General features: G+C 45.2%; 1 protein-coding gene across 1 annotated transcript in view; it reads left to right on the top strand.

Moving 5' to 3' along the window:
- AATF (apoptosis antagonizing transcription factor) overlaps window positions 1–22,866 on the top strand; it is a 57,754-nt gene that overhangs the window by 28,112 nt on the left and 6,776 nt on the right. Inside the window, exons 9-11 of the mRNA XM_075517999.1 lie at window positions 6,472–6,539; window positions 8,545–8,625; window positions 12,182–12,253. Of these exons, the coding sequence (XP_075374114.1) occupies window positions 6,472–6,539; window positions 8,545–8,625; window positions 12,182–12,253 (221 nt within the window). The remainder of the gene's footprint in view (window positions 1–6,471; window positions 6,540–8,544; window positions 8,626–12,181; window positions 12,254–22,866) is intronic.

The following is a 22,866-nucleotide window of genomic DNA, read 5'->3' as shown; positions in this document are numbered from 1 at the left end:
CCAGTGAACTATTAAAAGTCGATAACGGTGAAGAATAGAGAGAAGACTGGCTTTCTGACAAGCCGGTTTACCTTAATTAAACTGGTGAGTGATTAATATGGACAGCTGATCTTGTGGCTTTAATCAGATGCATTTAGAGTTTTGTGTGAATAAGAGATGTCTCGAACCGTCCCACAGGTTAATGGCAATACAATACTCTTATCACAGGCATGTATCTTTCAAATGGCTGGGTAGGTGGTTAATAACACGTTTTAAAGCTTGATTTGAAACTTCTCTTAATGGGTTATTAGAAAATACGCAAGTCCATGCCTATTTTCTACAAAACTGAATTTTAATAAAATGTTTTTTAAAAAGAGGCAGTCCAGTGATGTCATCTTGCAGTTTAGGTTTTTACATTATAAACAGCTTGCAGAAAGTTACATTTTTAAAAAAGTGTTTCAAGGGGATTTTAAAATAATATCTGAGCTGTAGTCTAGATTTTCTCTGGTGTTGCTAGAAACCCAAATGGTGTTACGCTGCTACTGTGTGAAAGCTTGAGAGAGGAAAAGAAACGGCTCGCTTCTCCATCCAGGCAGAATGCGGTGTAAAACGAATGCTGAATGAGTCCTGGACTAGAAGCAACCTTTTCACAATTTATGCTGTTTTAAATAATAATATGGTGTATAAATATGAAAAAGAAGGAAAAATTCATGTGATTTACCATGTGTCTCCAAAGCCTAAAGGAGAAAACAATTAAATTAGAAAATATTGAAATTACATTGATAAAACGCAGCTTTGTCAACATTCTGTTCAGGAGTGACTTTGCATTTTCACTAGGAAAGAGGGAAAGCATTCAGCGTTTGTAGTCTTACTTCCTTACTTGGACCTGACAAGTTGTACTTAGCATCTCTCTTTTTGTTTCGTACAGTTATTTTGTTAAAAAAGAGCTGGTTTTTAAACTGTTAAAAGATAACTTAACAGTAACACATTTTTTCAATGTGACACGTCATGTTGCGGCTCTGTGAGGCAGGATGAAGATAACTTGCCTGAGCTTTTGAAAGGATTCAGTGTTAAAAGAGAGCGGAGCACCGGCAGTAGCCCTTCACGCCACAGGAATTGTTTGTTTACTGTGTCTAGTAACAAATACACATGTAGCTAGAAAAGTCCACATAAGCACTTTGCAAATGTTTTAGAGTTCCTCCCTAATAAACTGAGTATTTTTTTAGCCAAGGAGTGACAGAGTGTTCTAGTAAAGGTAAGCAGCTGCCGGTAAACCTGAAGCCTGGGTTTCTCACATTTTTCTCATTGTTTCAGAATCCACAGATAGTCGAATCTTTTTCTGTCGCTGTTGCTTTCAGCAAGCGACTAAGATGGCAGAAGCGGTACGAGGTTCTGCTTTTCCATTGTTCCACACAGTTGTTTTAAAGTGAACGTTGTCGGCCCCTCGTTTGACATTATTATTGGCGCGGGGAGCTCGATAGGGCTGGTTTGACTTCCTCGTACAGCGGCCAGCACAATGGCCGGGCTGAGACTGCGTCTCACCTCTTCGCATACCTGACTCGGTGAATTCAAAGGCAGCAGCACCACTTGCAAGACAGAGGAGGTGGCTTTGATGCACTGTAGCAGAAATGACCCGTGCCTTTGCTGGCTTTTCTGAAGATTTTAATAACATCAGAGAAAAAGTGTTTCTTTTGTTCCGATTACATTCCTAAGCTTTGCAAACGAAACCGTTTCCTGTGATATACTGTAGATCAACTTTTGCGAGGTATTAATCTGAATTGGTCTGTGAGGGCTAGGAAGAGTGAGCCTTTTGTCACGAGGCTTATTTCAGCTATACTTAGCTCTTTGTCTCAACTGGAAATTCTTAGGGGTCTGCAAATCAGAAAGGTCAGCAACTGTAGTATTAGAAACACTGATAGATAGTGCATGAAAATGAGACCTAACCTCTAAAATGAAAATTGACCTCTAAAATGAGAAATGAATCTCTATTACCCTTGAACAACACCCTGATGGCATTTCTAAATCCCTCTAATTTTGTACAATGTACTTTGCGTGCATCTCTTTAGCTAGCGTAGAGAGGGAGTCCTTTTGAGGTGAATTCTTTAGAAAGCACACATCATTGACTCCAGTGTAAATTTTAACAACAGCTTTGGTGTCAGCAAAGGTAGGTGAATACTAACGGCTTTTGAAACTCTTGCCTTTGGACATGTTCTGCCTTGCTCTTTGTTAGCGGTTGCAGATTTTAAGCTCTCTTGCGTGCTCAGGACACAGGAGGGAGAATCAGTTCCCATCCGCTCCCAGCCCTCCGTGAACACGGTTTGTGGGCCTTGGCAAACCACGCGACCTCTGCCTGCTTTTCTTGTGGTGGTTGGTAGTCCCTGGTTTTGACTAGGGAGTCTGACGGGGTTGGTTTTCATAGCGAAGCTTTGTTGAGTTCAGAAAGACCCGTGCGCAGGAGCACTCGCGGCAAGCATCGCCGCTTCGTTGCAAAGACAAATGAAACTGATGTTAGCAACTTTCTTCTGCTTACTATTGCCCGTGGTCCGCTTTGCACATGGTTTGTCCTCCTGGTTCCAGCTTTCGGTAGGAGCAGCTCGGAGTTGGTGGTTGAGCTGCAGACTGCTGGACGTGGTTGCCCTTTGTTGCAGGTAGGCAGTTGTGTTCATTTACGTGGGAGACTGAGCTTAGGTTTTTGAAGTTCAGGGAAGATGTGAAGAGGTGAAGGAGGGAAAGCAAAAAAGGATATGTTTCAAATCAAAGCCTTTTGATGCTGAAATTGCCTGACTCGAACTCTGTCTTCACACATCAGGGCTTAATGCTGATAGTGATTTACTTACACTTCCTAGTTAATAATTAGACATTGGGAGACACCATATATCACTCCTAATGGAATATATGGGGTCTGATGAGAGTTTTCTGTTTTGACTAATAAATTTTAACCAGAATCACCAAGCTTAATGAAATATTACAGCTTCGGAAGTGTTTTAAGTCTTGTGCTGTGAAAACACTGTTGCTTTATTCAGTAAATGAATTTATCATTCATTCTGTATCCTGAGCCCTAGCTGGCTCTGGAGCATGGGCTGAATGCAAGACTCTGAACTAGAAAGCGGAAAAACTAATCAAATCCTTAAAGACCAAAGGCAGCGAGGCAGGTCTAGACTGACTTTTTCAGTGGTAGCCTCTGGCTACATCCACTTTTATTTTAGTAACCATTGTTAGCATGATTTATAACTTTAGCTTTAAGACGTACACTATTTAGATGTAATAAGATGCTTCGCAGCTTTTATTTCTGTTCCCTAATTTCCCTCTTGTCCCTGCTTTTTTTTACTTCCCCCTCATCTTTGTCCCCCTCTCCCCTCCCCAGGAGTGTCCCCGGTCCTGCAGTTGACGCTGCATTGAAAGAACATTTCACTGTCAGCCCCAAGGTCAACAAAACCGTCTCTGCCTCAACTAATGGCTGATCGGCTGGTGGCCTAGTTAGCGCAGAGGAGACGACTGTGTGCAGGGTTTAGTCTCCTACTGCTGCACAAAGCTTTTCCCTGCTAATTCTGGTGAGAGAATCCTCTCTGCACAGGAGAGGACGTGCCCCCCAGCAAATAACGGGATCCCTGCCGTCGCCGCGCCAAGTGGCACACAGTTCGACTCCTCGCCCTTCCCAGCTGTCCTGGGAAACGCTGCCTTGCCGAAAGGAGAGGGATCCTGTCCAACGAGATCCTGCCCGCTTCCCAGGTGCAGCATTAGGAACCTGCCCCCAAAATGCATCTCTTTCTAACCAGTGTGGACGTAGTTGTAAGACCTTGGCGGCACTCCTTAGTCTACCCGTCTGTGGATTTGGTGGGCCACCAGGAAGAGCAAGTCCTGCTGAAAATGTCTTGCTGCTTAGTTCTCTAAGAGCGTAGGACGTCTGCGCATTATTGTCTGCTTGGGCCTTAGCCTCTGCCATTACTGCTCAGCAGATTTTTCTGTGCATCGTGCCAAAGAAGCAAGATAAGAGGAGACAGTAAACACACCTTATTGCTGGTATAGGAAGAAACCACTAAAACCTTGCTGCACCATTTCTCGCTGCTGTTAAAACCCTCCCTCCCACCTTGCTTTTGACAGAATATTGACTAGAAACCAAGATCCCATTTCTGCTTAGCCTTAAGGGCAGCTGTTTACAGAGTAGTGGTGTTACATAGGTTTACTGTGTCGTATGTCTGTGTAACACTGGATTTGGATCTTGTATTTAGCTGCCAGAAGTGACTGTGATGAAGTGGGAGAGATAAACTGATAGATTGTGTGCCAGAAAGATGTTGGGAATCAATCAGATAAGCAGGGCAGAGAAGCAGCTTGCTGTTTTCTAGTGATAATAAACCAGTGGCCTCTCTTCCTGGAATTTTTACATGTAATTGCTGCAGTAATAATCTCCAAAAATAAGCAAATAGAAAAAAAGTCATGGCAGGTTTTTAATTATGCCTGAATCGCTCTTTCTTTTTGTAATATGATGTATGCCTTGAAGGAGAGGAAAGATGTGGACAGGTATAAATATTATCTCTGTTGCTTGAGTGTCTCTTACTTGAAAAAAAAAAAAAGGGTCGTAAAATGATACCCATCTACCTTTATGGCATTTTTCTTTTGTGGGGTGCATGCCTTTTCCCTCCCTCGCTCCAGTAGTGTACTTAAGTGATCAGAAACTTTGGGGGTCAGCGAGTTTCTCACGTAGCACTGTGCCCGGGACCGCTTTTGGTGTCAGCTGCGCTCGGTGGGGCAGCGTCGGCGCCTGGGAAGCCGTCTGAGGGCAGGCTGCTCTGCGCACAGCCGTAGCCAGGAGCTGAGCTGTGCTCAGAAATGCCGCGTCTCACTTGAGCTGGTCTTTTCTCATACACATCCCCGGCTGCCGGGGGGGTGTGGAGCTTCTTTCTTGTCCTCTTGCCTTGCCTGTGCGTGCTGTCTTGGGCCAGGTGAAGACTGTAGCCAGGACCACGGCTGCTCCCCAAGCCCTGCTTTCCGTGAGTGTTACTGTACCTCGATTGACCATTGCAGTCCAGCTCTCCAACTTGAGCGAAAGTATAGGGTGGAGGAAAAACGTCATTCATCCTTTCTTCTTTAGCATCGTTGTGGAATTGCCTGGACTCTCTGGTTTCCAGGTGGGTCTGTTTCGGGTCCTTTCTGAGCTGAGGCAGTAACTTCACTAGTCAGTGAAATGTTGGCATCTAGAAAGCAGTCTGTGCCCCTCAGTTTCGGAGGGTTTATTTCTGTTCTTTGTGTTAATATGTTGGCTAATACCCAAGGCACAGCACGTACAATTTACAGTGAGTGGTGATAAACATACAGCGCTGGTCAAGTATCCAAAAAGGCTGTTCACAATATTCTTTGGCTGCAGGAAGCAAAAAGGACAAAACCCAACCCTCAGGACATGAAAAGAAATAGAAAAGCCTGTTTGAGAGTTCCTGCTCTAGCTGTAAAAATTATTTTGCCGTGCTGTTCCTCAGGGCGAGCGTTACTGCCCAGCAATGTTTGACTTCTGTTTGGTGAAGTGTTTCAGTTCCCCCCTGCCCTCCCCACTCAAAGTGTGGGGCGAGACCTGTGGGGCAGAGGTCTTCCTGCAGATCTGCCTGCCTTACATCTCTTGCCCATGGGAGTTGTGTACACAACAGCCTGTGAAGATTCAGGCCTTTTTTATCCTTCCAAAAGCCCACGGAAGAGTACCAGCCTCTGAAATACAAGCTGAGTTCTTCATTCTGCCCCTCCAGGTGAGAAATGACCATCTCCTGTCAGGCTTAGCTGCTCACATCCCCCCAGGCTTGCCACCTCTTTGCCCGCTGTGGGGTTGTACACTTTGCTCTGGGCTCCTGGGATGAGCAGTTGCCGAACGATTGCCCCGTCTGACAATCCCAGAGGGGGCTTTGCAGTGTCCCCAGGGATTCCAGTCCTTTGCCATTGCTTGGACTGAAGATCATCAGTTTGCTTCGCCCATGTGGGGCTCCTTGTGCTTGGACCATGGTGCTGCTAAGTTGTGCCCCTCTGGCTCTGCATACCCTTTTAGATTCTCTCTGGATGAATGATATGATGCTACATGTCACCTAAATAAACCATGATGTGTTGAAAGGAAGGTTATATTATTCCTAGATCCATCTGAAATGAACTTATATACAGAAGCTCTTTGTAGTGGCCTTCAGTGTTATGCCCCAGTCACATATTCTGTGGGGACCTTTTTGGAAGAGGGGGATGATCTACAGTAACTTACACTTTTAACAGAGGGTTCTGCTTCCTTGCTTGAACCTTTTCAGAGATATCAGCTGTTTCCCTTGGAAGACTCTTTTGTGCAGAGGAAATGTTAAAAAGCCTTGGTTCTTGGCTTGGGGTTTTCTAGGGAGTTTCAAGAAATGAGGCATACAGGTTCCCTTGGGAACTTGGCAGCTAATTTCTTAAGTCTTCTGAGAAACCTGTGAGCCTGTTTGCGTTAACATGTCTTTACTGTGCTTTTAAATGGGATTGTTGTCTTTCTTGTAGCTCCTTCGAGAACTTATAGAACGTAAAACCACTTCATTGGACCCCAATGACCAGGTAGCAATGGGCAGGTAAGTAGGAAGTTGTCTGTAACAGCACTAGCTTCACCCCAGCACTGCATTCCAGTCCAGAAGTGCAAAACTACTTCTGGGCTTCCAGTCCAGTTCATTGAGGAGGGCAAAATTTTGAATGACTCTGGAGAAAGCATCTGGGTGTAAGAAATTGCACAACAAATTAACAAAACAGTACGCCATTAGTCAGAACAGTCATCCTCTGTAACGTATTCCTTAGTTATGGATCACACTGTCTGACTCCGAGTTTGCCAGCCTTTGAGCTGTGCCCTGGTTTGTCTGCGATCCCCTGAAGATACTTTCCAGTTGTAAAAGGCTTGTTCCAGACTTTGGATGTTTCTGTCTCTCAGTGGTTCAGGCAGCACAAAGGGAATCCATAGAGGGGTGTCGTAACCGACCCTAGCGAGGGGGAACTCGACAAAGTGACTGCCCGCTGCTGAAATTTGGCCTTTTCTCATTATGAGCTCTGATCTGTCATTGTTTTAGAGGCGCAAACCTTCTGTTGTGAGATCAGTTAAAGCAATTCCTGTGTATGCGCTCTCCCTGCTGTAAAATATCAGGGAACATTTCCTGGGTGCAGAAGTAAAGTAGAATTCCATGCAGGGAAGCTCTTATTTCTCTGTTTAATTCTATAGTTAGAAAATGAAGAATCTTCCAAATACCACTTAATGAACAGTGTACATTTAAATAGCCATGGGCTATAATTTAGAAAAGTGTAAAAGCAGAGGAAGGCTGAAAATGCTGGAATAGGGCTCTCCACTGAAAAAGTGCTATGGGGGTATGTGTATGCGGAGGGGGAGAAAATGCATTAGGAAATTTTGTGATGGCGGAATAACTTTTATCCTTGTAAAATATTACCCAAATTTTAGTGCAATGTGTCAAATTTATTTTGTGTATGTCTGGAATATTATGGAAAGCTATTCACTATAATTTAACATGATATAGACAAAATTACATTTAAGTGGTGATTACATTGTACATTTATCTGACTTTACAATAAAATAGATTACAGTAATTAAGATTATATTAAGATTGCAGTAATTGGATTTTGCTAGATTTTTTTCCCTGATGTCGAGTTTTCATTGTATAAATCAGGTAAGATGACGCCCGTTTTCGTAAAAAAATATTTATAACTAGTAGAAGTTTTCCCCTGCTGAAAACTTCTTTGACTTGGTGAAGTTCTGTTTGAGGAGTTGAGCTCTTCCTTCTAAATACAGCCGGGGGTCGGACAGCACTTTCTGAAAGCTTTTATTGCTTTTCTTTCTTTTGTAGTTTTGTGTAGTAATAGTTGGAGCATTATATAGGGCTTCTTGCTAGATTTGCCAGGTCTAAGTCAGAGGGGGTGGGGAGAAATACTTGCTTATAATTTGCAATATACTTTGCAAAACCGAGAGAGGAAATAAATTCAGAGCATCTACTGCATCATGGTGATTCTGTTCATGAAGTTAGCATAACCTATCTCACTTAAAGAATCAGTTTAGGATGTGGCAGACCATCTATTCTGCTACGGGCTTTCTACATGCAAAACAGAAGTCATTCTAGTAATCAAGGCTGAAACAAAAAAGCAGTACCTGTAAAGACATTTTTTTACAGATTTTAGCATTTATATTTTGTAAAGATTTTATTTTTAATTCTAAAGATTCCTAAAAATAGTCAATAATCAAGAAGGCATGAAAAACAGAGCCAAGCTTGTGGCCTCTATGGGTTTCCCTGCAGGTAGAATAGTCTCACTGAACAGTGATGGTCTCATCGGGATCAGCAGGTCTGGTCTGCGTGTCCCATTGTGGCTGGAGCCAGGAGAAACGCTTACTGTTTAAATGCCAAGTCTGTGGAGTGAAGCAGTACCACGGGCACTTGAAGTTTCATACTTGTTTCCCTGAGGTTCTGACCTCCTTCATTTGTGCAAATGCGATAGGTAGAAGGGCCGGGAAGGGCCCCAGTGTACCTAATGCTCATGTTCCTGGGGGCTCTAAAAGTTGTGTAACTGTCGTTCTGCATTCCTCAGGCAATGGCTGGCCATCCAGAAGTTACGAAGCAAAATAAAGAAGAAAGTGGACAGAAAAGCCAGTAAAGGAAGGAGAATCCGGTGGGTGACAGCTGCTGCAAGAAGTTCTCATTTTGCCAAATAAAGTCTGACTGTGCTGGGTTGGCTCTGGGGTGCATTGGTAGGCTTATTCATGCCTTTTAGGGCAAGATGTCTTGCTCTGGGGCATCCACTGGGGAATCTTAATGTTTTCTGAGCGTAGAATAAGCAGACTCGGTTGGATGCAGCCTGTGAGCATTGCCCAGATCAGTCTTGGCAAGAGCGTTCTTTGGTCTCAGAAAAGACTGCAGAGAGGTGTTCAGATGTCCCTAAGTGATTTGGGGCCGTAATTTCCAGTGAAAGCCAATAAACACCTCTTGTGCAATATATATTTAGCTGACTCAAACGTGGATAGCAGCTCCAGGGGAAGATGTGCAGAAATGCCTCAGTGAGGTAGATGTCTATTTCCCACTGACTGTCAACTGGAATTTGGTATCTAATCTCTCTTTATTTTTGTAAGTCCCATCGCAGCTTGCTTTAGCTTCAAAGCATTTCACATCTTGACTCCTGGATCACTAATTTGGGTTGATCTCTCCCCTTGTGTTTCCAGTGGAAGAATCTTCCACGCGGTAGGGTGGAAAGGGAAGCAGTCTGGGGAGGATAGGTTTTTTTTTTCCCTGTTGCAGAGCAGATATATTAGTCTCCCTGAGTTTAGCATGACTGCATGATTTGTAGCGGAGGAGGTGTTTGTGGCAGGGAGGCATGCTGAAAAGCTGCACTGCTTCCTGAAAAATCCGCAACATTAACCATCCTTTTGTGAGTAAACTATAAATCGTGAGTTTAGATGGCATCTGATAGAAAGTCAGTGGAGTCAGTCTGGGTCAGGCCTGGCATAGCAATTTTTAAGATAGATGTCATAAGATAATTTATTAAAAGAGGGAAGAGCTACTTTGTTGGCCTGAAAAGCCTATAATTATTGACTATCAATATTCTTTTCTGTCAGCATCACACATAATTGGATATATTCATGATTCAGTCAAAACTACTGACAACATCACACAACTGAGTCAGACTCGTAAACCTCCAGGAATAATGGGGAAGTCTCTCATTGTGTGCAATCTGTGCGCTTCAGCATTCCTGAGAGATCAGCTATCTCGCCAAGTCAATTGCCTCTTAGATCTTAGGTGCTTTTTTTTTCTTCTTTAAATAAAAGTTGCACTGACCCTGCAGGGAAAATATCAATAAAAGAAAAAAGGGTCATTGTCTGTGTTTAGGATTAACATGCAGTTAAGCTCCAGCATCTTTTCAGAATAGTCCAGTAGAGCCCAAATGGGTGTTTTTAAATAGTTGGTTCTTCACTGAGAGACTCAAGTGTCACCCCAAGCAGATCACTTATCCTCTGTTCTTCTTTTTCCTTCTCTAAAATGGGGGCAGCAGTGCTTAGATTTGTTTTCGTGAAGGACTTTTTGATCCTGGAAAGCAAAGCATCACATACTAAGTTTCATCTGTCTCCATAATTCTTCCTTTATAGTAATCCTTTAGCAAACCTTCAATGTTATAGCATGTTTGGATGAAATCTGCTTGTTTATTGTAGGGTCTGAGGATCTTCAAGTGCTTTCAAAAGCAGTCGATCTTCTGCTTGACATGAGTACCCGTCCCCTTCATAGACAGGAAAATTGGGGCACTAAGAGGGGAAGTGAGCTCATCCTAAAACTCCACAGTTGAGCTTAAGAAAGCTGGTGCCTAGAACTCTGCTGTCCCTTGCTAGGACATGCCTTTTCTTGAGGCAGATGTGACGGAGTGATGTGTGCACACCTATTTTTCCTGTCAGTGATTTCTGGTCCTGTGCTGCATGGGCTGTCTTTCTGTGAATGAAATTAAATATTTTATATCTGCTAGACTGGGATTTTTAAAGTCCCGATTTAAAAAATGTGACAGTAATTAGTTCTGGACAAACAACTCGGGTCAGAGCATTTATCAGAATTGCTAAGTCCCCTTGCCGCTGCGCAGACTGGCCCTGTATAAGCTTTGATCTCTATGAATCCATCAGTTGTTAATGTCTCGTAAGCAAACTATTTCATAGTCCAGCCTATTGACCTGTTGGTTGGTGCAGTACTAGCCCTGCATGGCTATGTCTGTTCCCTGACTCAGTCATTACAGCCTCAGACCAGGGCAGTTCCTTCCATTACGAGCGACAAAGACTTGATTGTGCGGAGAAGCCCTTGTGTAAGGGCGAGTGTGTGCTGTGCCTGAAGAGTCATTCTGAAATAGTCTTGTGAGCTAAAAATCCCCTCGAGGGAATGTTCCTGCATAAGCAAACAAAAGGGAGTGCAGAGGTGACAGAGTGGAAAGGTGATTCTGGGCAAATGGTTGTGAATCCTTTTGCCTGCTATTTGTCAAGCTCTAAAAATAGCAGCAGCTTGGATAAAACATTTCCAACTTGGGTTGGCAGCATGGTAGTGTACACCAAAAGCCATTGGTTTGGAAGCCCCTGCCCTTAGACACTAGGGTTTAAAGCCACCTTTTCATTCAGAGTTTTTCAGTACTCTGTTAAATTTTATATGTCAGGTCCTTGAATATAAGTCATGAAAAGCTACCGCAAGTTCCTAGCCCAGTGTGGAAAGCGGGAAGGGGATCCCATGTCTGGAATCACAGAATCCTATAGGTTGGAAAGACCTTTAAGATCATCAAGTCCAACCGTAAGCCTAACACTACCAAGCCCACCACTACACCATGTCCCTAAGCCCCTCATCCAAACGGCTTTTAAATACCTCCAGGGATGGTGACTCAACCCCTTCCCTGGGCAGCCTGTTCCAGTGCTTGAGAACCCCTTCCGTGAAGTAAAATTTCTTATTACCCCATCTAAACCTCCCCTGGCGCAACTTGAGGCCATTTTCTCTCATCCTGTGGAGGTGCAGTACAGCTTGCAGAAATATTTTGGTGGATCAGAAGCTGACAGATGCAGCAGTGTATCACCTTGGACATGCCCCATCTCTTCTTTGCACAGGTCTTTTTGCTGTCTCCTCCTTTGCCTGTTTTTACATGCTCCATTTGTAAGTTATTCAGGGTAAGACTTTCCAGCTACGGGTATGGCTAGCAGAGTGGGACTTTGGTATGCTTTAGGGCCCTAGACACCACAGAGCAAGGAAAAAGCGATAGCAGATGGATGCTTGGGAAGGTCTGATGCTCTGACGCTTCTGCTGCCTGCAGTGGGCTCTTTGGGCACAAATTCCAGAAGGTGGTTAAGACACCAGCTGAACGGAAGGCTGAAAACGAGTTCTTGTTTCTCTGTCTCTGACTTTTCAGGTTGTCTGTCTGGGAGTCTCATTAGGTACTGGCACACAGTTAATGGATGCTGTATGTCCTCTTTCTAGCTGCAACAAAAAAGGATTTGCTTGCTATTCGGTTCATTGTATCGCCTGATTACTCTTGTGTCCATGTTATAAGAAAGGAGGAGGAGGGAGGGGAGGGGGAATTGCCGGCTACGACTAGTGACTCATTAGATAGCCACCGGGAAAGGCAGGGCTTTGCATCTCAGGCTGCTTCTAATCAAGCAGCAACATTTCCTTTTCATTAATAGTTACTAATGTGCTGCCTGCTTATTTCCTGCACTATTCAGGTATCATGTCCATAGCAAGCTGGTGAGCTTCATGGCACCTATTGACCACTGTACAATGAATGATGATGCCAGGTGAGTAATAGATTAATTATGTTTCTCAAATGGCTTCATGACAGCATGATATTGACCTGTTCTTCAGTCTGTCGCCCCCTCCATTTCTTCTTATCAGTTAACCATTTGTCACTGGCATCATAGCCTGGGTGTCTTGGTCACATCTGTCCAGGCAGTCTGGCTGAGCTTTCACTCTGTAATTACTGTGACACCAAACAAGAAATTTTCATAAATCTCAGTACCTACATTTTGATTCCTGCTTTGAAACGCTTCCGATTTTGAAATCTTTTAGTTTTATGGAATTATTTTGGAAATAGACAACTGAGTTATCTGGTGTCGTCAGGTATAATCGAAACTTAGAAAGAACTTGTCTTTTGACAGATACGACAACTGTTCTAAATTCTGTTTGGTATGCATTTTCTTAAAGCAGTTAATAACTGGAATAGTTCAGTCAAGATTCACTCAAGGCCTAAATGTTGCTTGTGTTTATGTCTATTTAAAGAGTGAAGAATTTTACTGGAAGACTATAAAGTTTTAATGTGCTAATTAGTAAAGAAAATATCAATGAAGTTTTATGCATAGTTGCTAGGTAGTTTTTCTACATATACACCCGTATTTCTTAAGTATTACATTTTTAAACTAAATCTGGAAATGCTGAGCTTTTTGTGGGAAGGAGGTGGAATAATTTTTCCAGTGAATGGATGTAGAAGGCTTGAGAAACATCTTTCCCCTGGGTTGTGGAACATGTTTGTGCTTTGTGCGAGAGAGATGTCATTTGTCTGTTTGCGAAATGGAAACCAAATACCTGCTGTTCCTAGACCGTTGCCTTTTGGGGTATTGCACAGACTTCTGGATGAGAGCTCACCAGTAAGCTGGCACTAAGATGTTTTGTGTCCATAATAAGACCTGTGCTGTTTCATCATGCATCTTTCTCATAGTTTCTTTACTCTTTCTTTTTTTCTTTTTTTTTTCAAGTGAGAAAACTGCTCTGATTTCTGACTATTGTCTAGATCCTCTCGCCACAAAAATAAATGTGTCGGATGTGTAGGGTGAAGAAAGCTATGCCTCCAGCCGTATAAGCTGGCCAGTTCTTCCACCCCCTTACCTGGGTCATAGGAGGAGAGGGACACGAGTGGCTTTGGCACTGTGAGATTAGACATACACGCTTTTGCTTATTTAGCAAACAACCAAGTGCATTTTTGTTTCTGCTGTGCAGGCCCTGAGGCAGCAGCTCTCTGTGCTTCCCAGCTGGCAAGGACCTCCTTACCTGTATGGAACTGGAGTCTTTGCTGTTTTGGAAAGCCCCAAAGAAAACATGGGGCAGGATAGACACACATTCCTAGTAGAGCCGAACCATCCTGTAGAAATTGCTCTGGGATGTGCTGTTCATTCCCCACATCTTTTTGTCTGAGGGTAATTAGCAGGTGGCATATGTGTGTTTAGGAAGAACCGGTTCATACCATATGCATTAATAATACCCGTGACTCTAGTATTTATCTTAGTATTATGTCCAGTTGAGTGGTTATTACTTACTCTTTGAGAATTTTGAATGAGGTTAGGGTGTCTGTCCTTTTTTGCGTATGATACGTATTGCACTGTCGTACAGGTTAGGCAGGCATACAGACCCCTGCTCTGTCCCCAGAACGAAGGCAAGCTCAGCTTGCATGGGGGGGGCGTGAGGGGGAGGAAGGTGAAAAAAAATAGTGAGGCTGATGCTAATAATCTAGGAGTTACACTACGTTTGCTGTCCCCAGAGGTGACATTGCCTCCTCCTTCGCAGTCCACCGCACTCACTTGTGTTCCAAAAGTTGCATAGAAAATGCATTCTGTAAGCCAAAATCCTCCAGCAAGTCAATGCAAACGTGAAGTGCATCGAAACAGCTGGGACAGTGGAGTCATTCTGCACAACAGCCTTCTCAGGCCTCGGCTACACTTCATCGGCTGCCATCTCCATAACCCTTATTCCCCCCGCTTCTCGGGAGGCACCTTGAGTCCACCACAAACTGCACAGGGTCTGGCTGACCCTCAGAAGCTATTACAGCTAATAGGATGCTATCTACGGTACGCTGTGTCGACATAGTTATCATTGTGGTAGGGACAGAGCGTTTGACATTTGGTTTACTGAAAACGTCTCCTGGGGTTTTTCTCCACATTGAGCGGGTTATTACATCGCTTGCATGTTTTACTGAGTCTTTGGTGGCAGCAGCGTGGCAGCAGCTGCTGCTGCTTATTGTCTGACTGCGGGAACTTATTTCTTACATTAAGTTTATTAGTCACTTTGGAGGCCCGCCATATTTTCTGTTAATGGCATTTTCCTCACTTATCTCCTGATGTTGGTTTAGCCGTCTAGAGCGAGACTGTTGGTTGATGCACACCAGCAAGCGTGCCTGAGGGTCGTACCATGTGGGCAGCTGTATCCCGCTCTGCCAAGATCAGGCTTTCAAGCAAACCCTGGACACGGATGGGGCAATGCCGGACTCGGGCTGGGCAGGTTCTGTTCCTAGCTCTGCCAGTGGCTTCGTGGATGACCTTGAGCAGGTCGCTCTGCGTTTCTGTGACTCCGATTCCCCTTCTGAGCAACGGAGCTCTGCTGTTGAGAAGTGCCTGTAAAAAACAGTGGTTTAGTAATAGTAGTAGTATTATTTCATTTTTTAACACACATAGGAAAGCTTTTGTTTCAGACAAGAGACAGATACACAAATAGAAGCCTAAGCTTTCCTCACTGTTTGCCAAAATACCTGCTGGTTACCTGTAACACAAAAAATATGCCTTACATTTGCCTATTGCAGGCATTACAGTCTTCCTTAAGCAGTTTCTCTGCAGCTTCTTCCCCACGGGATGTGCTTTGGCATTGTTTAGCCCTAATGTTGAGCTTAAATTTCCCTCTGCTGTAATTTAGGCCCATTATTTCTTGTCCTGTTCAATGTGGGCTTTAAGAACAGATTCTTGCTTCCTTTTTGCAGCAGCCCTTCCACGTTTGGCTGGGCATTCTTGCTTTGCACACTGAAAACCTGGGCGTTACTTAGCTTGGCTTCCTTCCTTTCCTCCCTAGTTTACAGCATTTGTGTTTGCATCCAGACATAAACCATATTCAAAATACCGCAGCGGCCAGTGTCGGAAAATTAGGCCTCTATAGGTGTTTTGGTTCAACTCTCCCAAAATGAAGCTATCTGCTGCTATCAGTCATTTTTTTGAAAATCATAGCCACTCTCTAGGGGTCACTTCACATCCCTGTTTAAATGCCCCTGCACTTGCCACGGGCCATAATACCTCTCTAGCAGCACACAGCTGTACCGGACAAGGCGAGAAGAATTCAACGTCTGCTTTAAACTGCAGGTGAATTAAAAAGAAAGGACCAGGCCTGTACGCATGAGAGGGAAGCAGTAATGATAACAGCTTTCCTTTGTGACAGAAGAAGGTAATTTTATTGTTTGCAAGTGTGAATTACTAGATTGAAAATGCAAGTATACACTTCACAGTGATGTGATCACGCTCTGAGCCATTTTTTTTTCTGGTCAGGCACTTAAAAGGCATGACCCCAAAATAAATACACATCTGAACAACGGGGCGCTCTGTGTTGTCGCGTGAGAAATTTTAAAGTGTCAGTGAGCTGTATATAAAAAAGGGGTTGTAGAAACAGAGCTGGCAGAACATTCCCCTTAAGTTCTACCAGTGGCTACAGTGGCAGGTAGATACCTGGAAAATGCCAATAAAAACATACGTATGCGCAGCCGTGGATGGGCAGAAGCTTGGGGCGATGGCGTAGAGTCCGGGGGTGCGAGTGGTGGTGTAGTTCTGGTTCTTCCTTGGCTGTGCCAAGTCCTCGCTCCCCGTGACGAGCTGCACAAGCCCTTCGTCGCTGGGGCAAAAGCAGAGGGGAGTTGTCTGTGACTGTTGTCTTGCTTTGCTTGCGGTAAGTGCTTTTGAAGGCACGGGTCTGTGTATCACTGTAATACCTTGCTGTTTGCTGTATATTGAATTAATATTTAATTAATTTCCGTATATTTAATATGTTTTCTGTATATTTAGCTAATGCAGCCTAAGAATACATTTGGGGCCTGATTCTCCCGTACGTTTGAGCCATTTTACACTACTCTGGCAATGAACAGTGCAATGAACTGCTAGCACTCACCTGAAGGTCCCTGGTTGGTGGTGTCAAGGCTGTGGGATGCCCAGGACTTCTGGGAATCTGGCACGTCGAATTTATCACTTGCCACTGCCGCTGGCTGGGGAAACAAAGAGCAAATGCGTGTGAGGAGAAGCAGCCTGAGCGCTGCATGGAGAAGGGGATGAACAGTCACTCCAGAATTGTTTTACAGCCTGAATTTGAGAAAAGAAACGTACAAGTACAATAACTGCCTTTGTCAACATCACTGCCACTTTCTTTCTTATTCTTGCTGCTGGTTGGAATAATAGCATTCGTGCAGGCAATTAATCTTCCACTTGCCAGTTTTTCATGCACCCTACGCATGGGCATGGCTGTTTAACCTTGCGCTCACATATATTACGTTGTAATGTGTGGGACACTGGTGGCCTCGAGCCCTCCTCTATTTTAACCCCTCTTTGGTAGTATTTTAAAACATACACTGGAAGTGATTTTTATGGTTATCTTGGGGTATATGTTTATAGACTTAAATACATTTATTGTACTCTTGGGCCAAGGTTTTTCTAATCGGTCCAAGGTCATTGCTATGTAAATGGGCCTGCCCTAAGACAAGGAACCTGAAGGCGAAAGCTTGAATGTAAGTGCGCTGCGGTGGTTGTCCAGAGGAGAGGGTAGCTGTCTTGGGCAGGAATTAGCCAGGATTAGAACAGGGTTGATCTCTCTCTGGTTGTGATTTCGCCTGGGTTTGAGGGTGGCATCGTGTGGGTGCCACTTCTTGGGGTTCCCTTGAAATACACTTTTCCTCTTCCCATCTTCATGACCTGGGGTACTTCGCTGAGCCCGTTGCTCCAGTATCTAGCGTAGCGTAATCTTTAATATAATCATCCTTCAGTACCACCGTGTGCAACAGAGTTGGGAAGATGCCAGTCTTCTCTGATTTACACTTTGGGAAATGAGGCACAGAGAAATGATAGCCCCTATCTCCAAAGGCATTTGGGGCCAGAAATCCGTGAGTCAGGAGCCTCAGTGACTTGCCAAAGGTGACACAGCAGGTCTGGGCTAGAGCTGTAGTTGAACCCAGACCTTCTGTGCAGTCACCTTCAGCTGGCCTACCTCTGCCCAGCCTCACGTTTTTAGGAGATCAGACATCTGTGCACTCGCAGAAAGCTCCTGAGCTAGGCAGATGGATTTCTGTATGGACAAACTGAGGCTAGAGGTTCCCACTGAAGGCCTGCAGGTCCATAGGCAAGTGAGCCTATTTTCAGTACGGGCAGAGTTGCCGTATCTGCAGGAGTGGATCCTATAAACAGCCTAGTTGTGGCAAGGTCAGGTAACGTCTGTGTTCCTGGGAAGAAGATCTGTGTGTGGATTTTGGTTTTCTTATATCTCTCTGTCAGCTTTGATATATAGATCTTCAGATCTCTGCACTGTACGTGTGTGTGGAACAGAGACTAAACACAGACACTTTAAAAAAAGGTATAATATCAAATTACTGCTACGTTTGATGAACATCATTATTTCACCTCTGGAGGATGGTAACTTGCAGGAGAGACGTTCTTTAAGGACACAGATGTTGGGTCCAAACACCTTTATCTCCCAAGACGATTCGGGTTATTCTGACAGGTAAAACAAGATTGTGCAAATATGCAACAGTGATCTAATCAGCTGGAACAACAGCAATATTTTAACTGGCGCTACCTTTTAACAGCATCATTAAGGGCTCTCATTACTCTTTTATTAGAGGCTCACTCTATTTCTTATCAGATTACAGAATGAACATAACTCATGGCACTGATTTGATCTCTTGTTAAAGAGGATTACAGCTTTGCATTAACTTGGATTGACACGGTTTATAATTTGCTGTTGATACACATGCTGGCGGTGTCACATGTTTGACCCCCTCCCCACAGCACCGCTGAGGGAAAGGACACCCATACATCATCATTAAAGATGGCACCCAGTGCAGAAATGGGAGGCAAAAGGAGGCTTTTCTGCAGTAAAGTCAGGCAGGACAAAAGAGACGCGTTCTCAAGTGCAAGCTGAAATTCCAAACGGGGATTTCTAACTGGGTGAACGTGGGGGAGAATATATCGGCTTTTAGATAGGTTGCTTTTTACCTCGGCAAATGGTTCTTCATTACGGAGGAGGACTTTGCATCCGTTATGAGCCAAATTAGAGGGAAGAAGATGGCTGTAATGGGACTGTGTCAAACCACGCGGTTCCACCCGCGACGTGAGGCACAGAAACCTTTCCAGGAGCTGGGGAAATCTCCCCTGCTCTTCTCAGACCCCTCGACATTGTGATCGTCAGCAGTTAGGGAACTGGTCCCTGCCTTGGGCAGTATCGATCGTACACCGCCGGCCGATGGTGTTCGTTTAGCCAGATAACCTGTTTGCCTGTGGTGGACGTTACCTTATTGTCACGTCCCTGGTGTGTAGGAACCCCAGGCAACTGGGGCTTCAAGCCAGGGACGCACGTCCGTGTTGTGGCTCCATCGTTCCAGCTCCTGCGTACTGCCCATGCGTTGCAGGGCTGATCACAGTATATTTCCTCTGCTTTTTCTTCCTTTTTTTTTTTTTTTTTTTTTTGTATGTGGTCAAGTGCTGACCAGGTATATCCAGTGCACCGTACTTAGCGTTACTATATAGATACCTGTATGTATATACGTATGTATATAAACAGTCTCTCCACACCTGCGGTGGTACGTTTTGTGTTTGACTTTGGAAGCGCAGACGTGCAAGGCAGCAGAACTGGGCGCAGGGCAGGAATCGCTGCCTGAAATCCCACGGCCAAGTGCAAGAAATTAAGGCCATGACTCCAGCAGTCGCGTTGGCCTCGGGTCATGCTTGGTAGAAGAGCATCCAGCCCGCTCTTGCTCTTGCACGAGCAGACCAGTGCCTGCTGGGAAGCTGAATTAAGACACAGATTATCCAGCTGCCAGTGAGGTTTGGATTAGAGCATTTCCCTTGGATTCAGCCAGGACGTTGTGTATTTTCCCAATCAGCATTCGCACTCTTGGACTTAGAGCAGTTGCTTTGTCACAGCGTGTCTTGCTGCAAGCAGAGGGGGGTACATAGTGGGAAATCCTGGTATTAAAAGATTAATTTACTTATATGACATAAGAGTTTAATATTAAAAAAAAAAAAAAAAAAAGTTGGTGAGATACCAGCCTTTAACTTAGCTCACTTTGTACTTCGGGTATTAAGACACCATGAGACTAGATTAACGGAGGAATTTGGGCTCTGCGATTGTCAATCCAGTACGTTCACCACGACAGAAGTCCCTGAAAGGAGGCAAAGCCCTTCTTCCTGGAACAACTGAACCAGCAGCTTCTGTGCCGCGCGGCACAAACCTCGGGTGACTGTGTCGGTGTGAGAAAAATTATTCTAAGTTTATGTAGACACAGCCTGGAAGAAAGGTTGTGCTGCTTTGCATTGGCTTTGTTTTGGGAAACAAAGGGCGTAGCGCTGACGCGCGGGGCAGTCTCTCAGAGCGTGCGGTGCTCTGACATTTTAGAGAAAACTGGTGTTTCTGGCACGCGGCTGTGGGTGGGAGGGCGAGCTGCCTACCGGGGCTCTGTGGCTTCTGGAAGAGCCCCCTCGTAGGGCAGGGACCCTCTCGGGGACCCTCTCGGGTCCCTCCGGGGAGATGCAGGGCCTCCCCTGCACCCCGGGGAGGTGATGTGTACGTACCCTGCTGCGCTCCCTGGGCTGGCTCGTTCGGGAGCCCGGTGCTCAGCGTGGGGAGACCTGAGCTGTGCTGGGAACCGAGAAGAAAAGCACGTGTCGACCTGGGAAACGAAACCTGTTGGTCCCGAGGCACCGCGGCTTCGGTATCGTTCTGCCCGTTGCGTATCGTTTTGTTTGGTGGATTTTATCCCCCTAACCTTTGACTTAGCCTTAGAAGTCAGCTCATATAGATGCAGTTAAGTACCCCGTATCGCTTTTAACGGTAGTCGTTAGAAGGGTTGGTATTTGAACAAGGAGTTTTTGTATGTTTTGAAGCTGGCAGCAGTGAAGTGGTGTACGTGACCCCGGTTAGTGCCAATGGGCTGAAATCATCGTGTCCCAACATTTGATGTTTGACATCCCTAGTAAGAAGACAGACGCCTCTGTTATGGAAATTTCCTTTTTAAAGGGAAAAAAAAATAACCTGTTAAGAGCTGCAAGATGATTTGTCGTCCTTCCTTTGTGAGACAATTTGTCTTCTCCTGCATCAAATCTGTTATAAAACAGGCAAGCTGTGAAAGAGGGAAATCATCCCAGGAATATGGGATGTTAAGGTACACAAAGAATGGTCCCCGCCATGCGGCTGCGTGCACAACTGCGCAGGGCACTTGCACATGCAGCGTTACAGTGGCTGCTCTGCTCAAATACCCATCTAAAAACAGAGACCGAGAAAGCAACGTTTTATGAATTTCATGGGGAAATTCAAGCTGCTGGAAAGCATGCCAGCGGAGCAAGCTAGAGGTTTCTGAACCTCCCTGTGTTTTGCTGCTTCTCCAGCCACTTGTCCGCGTCTTTTACGCTTTGTGCTGTAAAAGCTCACAGGAAAATGTGAATGCTATTGGGACCAAAATGAGGGTGAGAGAGGTGCCATCTCTGCTCCCGTTGATGCTGTCCTGAGCTCAAGGCTGGTCAGTAGGCAGATGGCTGTGTGCTGGTGGAAGGGGGAAGTGTTCAGAATCGGTGACAGAGATGGCAGGTCTGAACCCCGGGTCCGGTTAAGTTTGGGGGACGGTACCTTGAGCAGCAGCCCTTCCGTCTCGCTGCTGTCCTCCGGCTCCCCACCCCATCCCCAGATCCAGCCTCACAAAATGTGCAGAGTCCCTTTGTTTAGGGCAAGAACCAGCTTTCTGAAATATTTATAAATCTTGTGCCTGGTCTCATGAGACAAACCAGAGGTCACATGTCACCTTTCATAATTTAAAGCCGTGGGGCTAAAAGCATTTGCACAGACTTGAAGGACCCAATCCTGACCCGCCTGAGCGAGAGGGAATTGCGGCAGACCTTTCTGAATCTCCTTCAAGCGCCGGGCACGGTGATGAGAGCCGTCTGGCTGTGTAATTTATAGCCGGAGTTGCGCGCTCCGGTTTTGGGCCGTGGCGGGGAAGCGAGTGAGAGAGTGCCATCTCGTGGGCCTGCCTTCCTGGCCAGCGCCACGCTGCCCGCGCCGCACCGCGCCGCACCGCGTCGCACCGCGTCGCACCGCACGCCGGACGCCCAGCAGCGCTCTGCTCTGCGTTTCAGGCCCCTCGCTTTAAAAGACATGGGTATTTTAATTCTGCCTTGCTGATTGCCGCTGCTCGTTTTGCTCATTGACCGTAGCGTGGGTTCGTTGCTGCGGAAATAGCAGAGGGGGGGATGCGTGTTGGAAGGCGTGCGAATACAGAGCCAAATCCCACACCCCACGTGCTGATTTAGGGTAAAGCCTTTGACTAGAAATTGTGAAATAAAGGGGTTCAGCTTGTTTTCTCTTCCTGGGTACCTGCTCTGCTCGCTGGGCACCTAGTAATCTGAATTTCACATGGACAAAAGATTCCTTAGGATGCAGACAGAAAGTTTCCCAAGAAAATGATCAGCCATCTGTTCCACAGCCAGCTTCAGTTTTCATCAGGAGCCCTGTGTTTTTCATCCTCCCTTTATTCATGGGTGTCCATGCTGTATCTTTCGCTAGTTTTTGTGAATTAAAAATTCATTGTTCCCAATGGAGGATGTCAGTAGGAATGGGGTAGGTACAGTTATTTCAGTACTGCTTGGGGCATATTCTAAATTATCTTTTTTTTTTCCTTTTTGGCCTGGAAGAAGAGAAGAAGTAAAAGGTACATGGGAAAAGGTAGAGAAATTTCTTGGAGGGTATTTTTACTAAAACAGCACAGCAGTGACTCATGCGGTATTGCTATAGTAATAACACTCTGAAAAAAACCCACCAGAAACTGCATTTTCCCCCTTAATATTGTTCTTCTACAGAACTATATTTAAAAAAAAGAAGTAACATGACTATAATTGCATGAGATAGTACAGCGTTAGCTGTTCTCCCCTCCCGCGTGCAGGTATGTATTTGTTTTCCCCTTTTTATGTTTGGTGGAATAGTGCTACTGCAGATGGGCAAAGGAGATTTCTGGGGAACCGTTAACAGTTTTTATGATTTATATTTTGATGATTCCTATATTTATCGAATTGCTATTAATATTCACCCCGGGCACTCCCACCTTCTGTGTGTGTTTCCTTGCTCTCCGTTGGAAGGATTTTGCCTATAAAATGTGTGTAGTAGCAATACCTGGGATTTGGAGGGTGGTAAAGTCCGCTGGTCAATTAGCACACACAGCTCGCTGTCTGAAGTAGCTGGTCCTTTTATTTAATTTTTAAAACTAATGTTGTTGACGTGAAATCGCCAGTTCGCGTGGCGGGAGCTGGTCGGCGTTTCTGCAGTGCCGTGGAGCGGGGGCCGCACACGGGGCTCGGGTTGAGCCCTTGGCACCCCTTCCGCGCGCAGCCGGGTCCTTTGTCTGCGAGGCTCGGGTCGCAGC

Source organism: Mycteria americana, chromosome 15 (genome assembly GCF_035582795.1).
Source record: "Mycteria americana isolate JAX WOST 10 ecotype Jacksonville Zoo and Gardens chromosome 15, USCA_MyAme_1.0, whole genome shotgun sequence".
NCBI lineage: Eukaryota > Metazoa > Chordata > Aves > Ciconiiformes > Ciconiidae > Mycteria > Mycteria americana.
The sequence above is the reverse complement of the archived record's forward strand: the minus strand, read 5'-3'. Positions and strand labels throughout refer to the sequence as shown.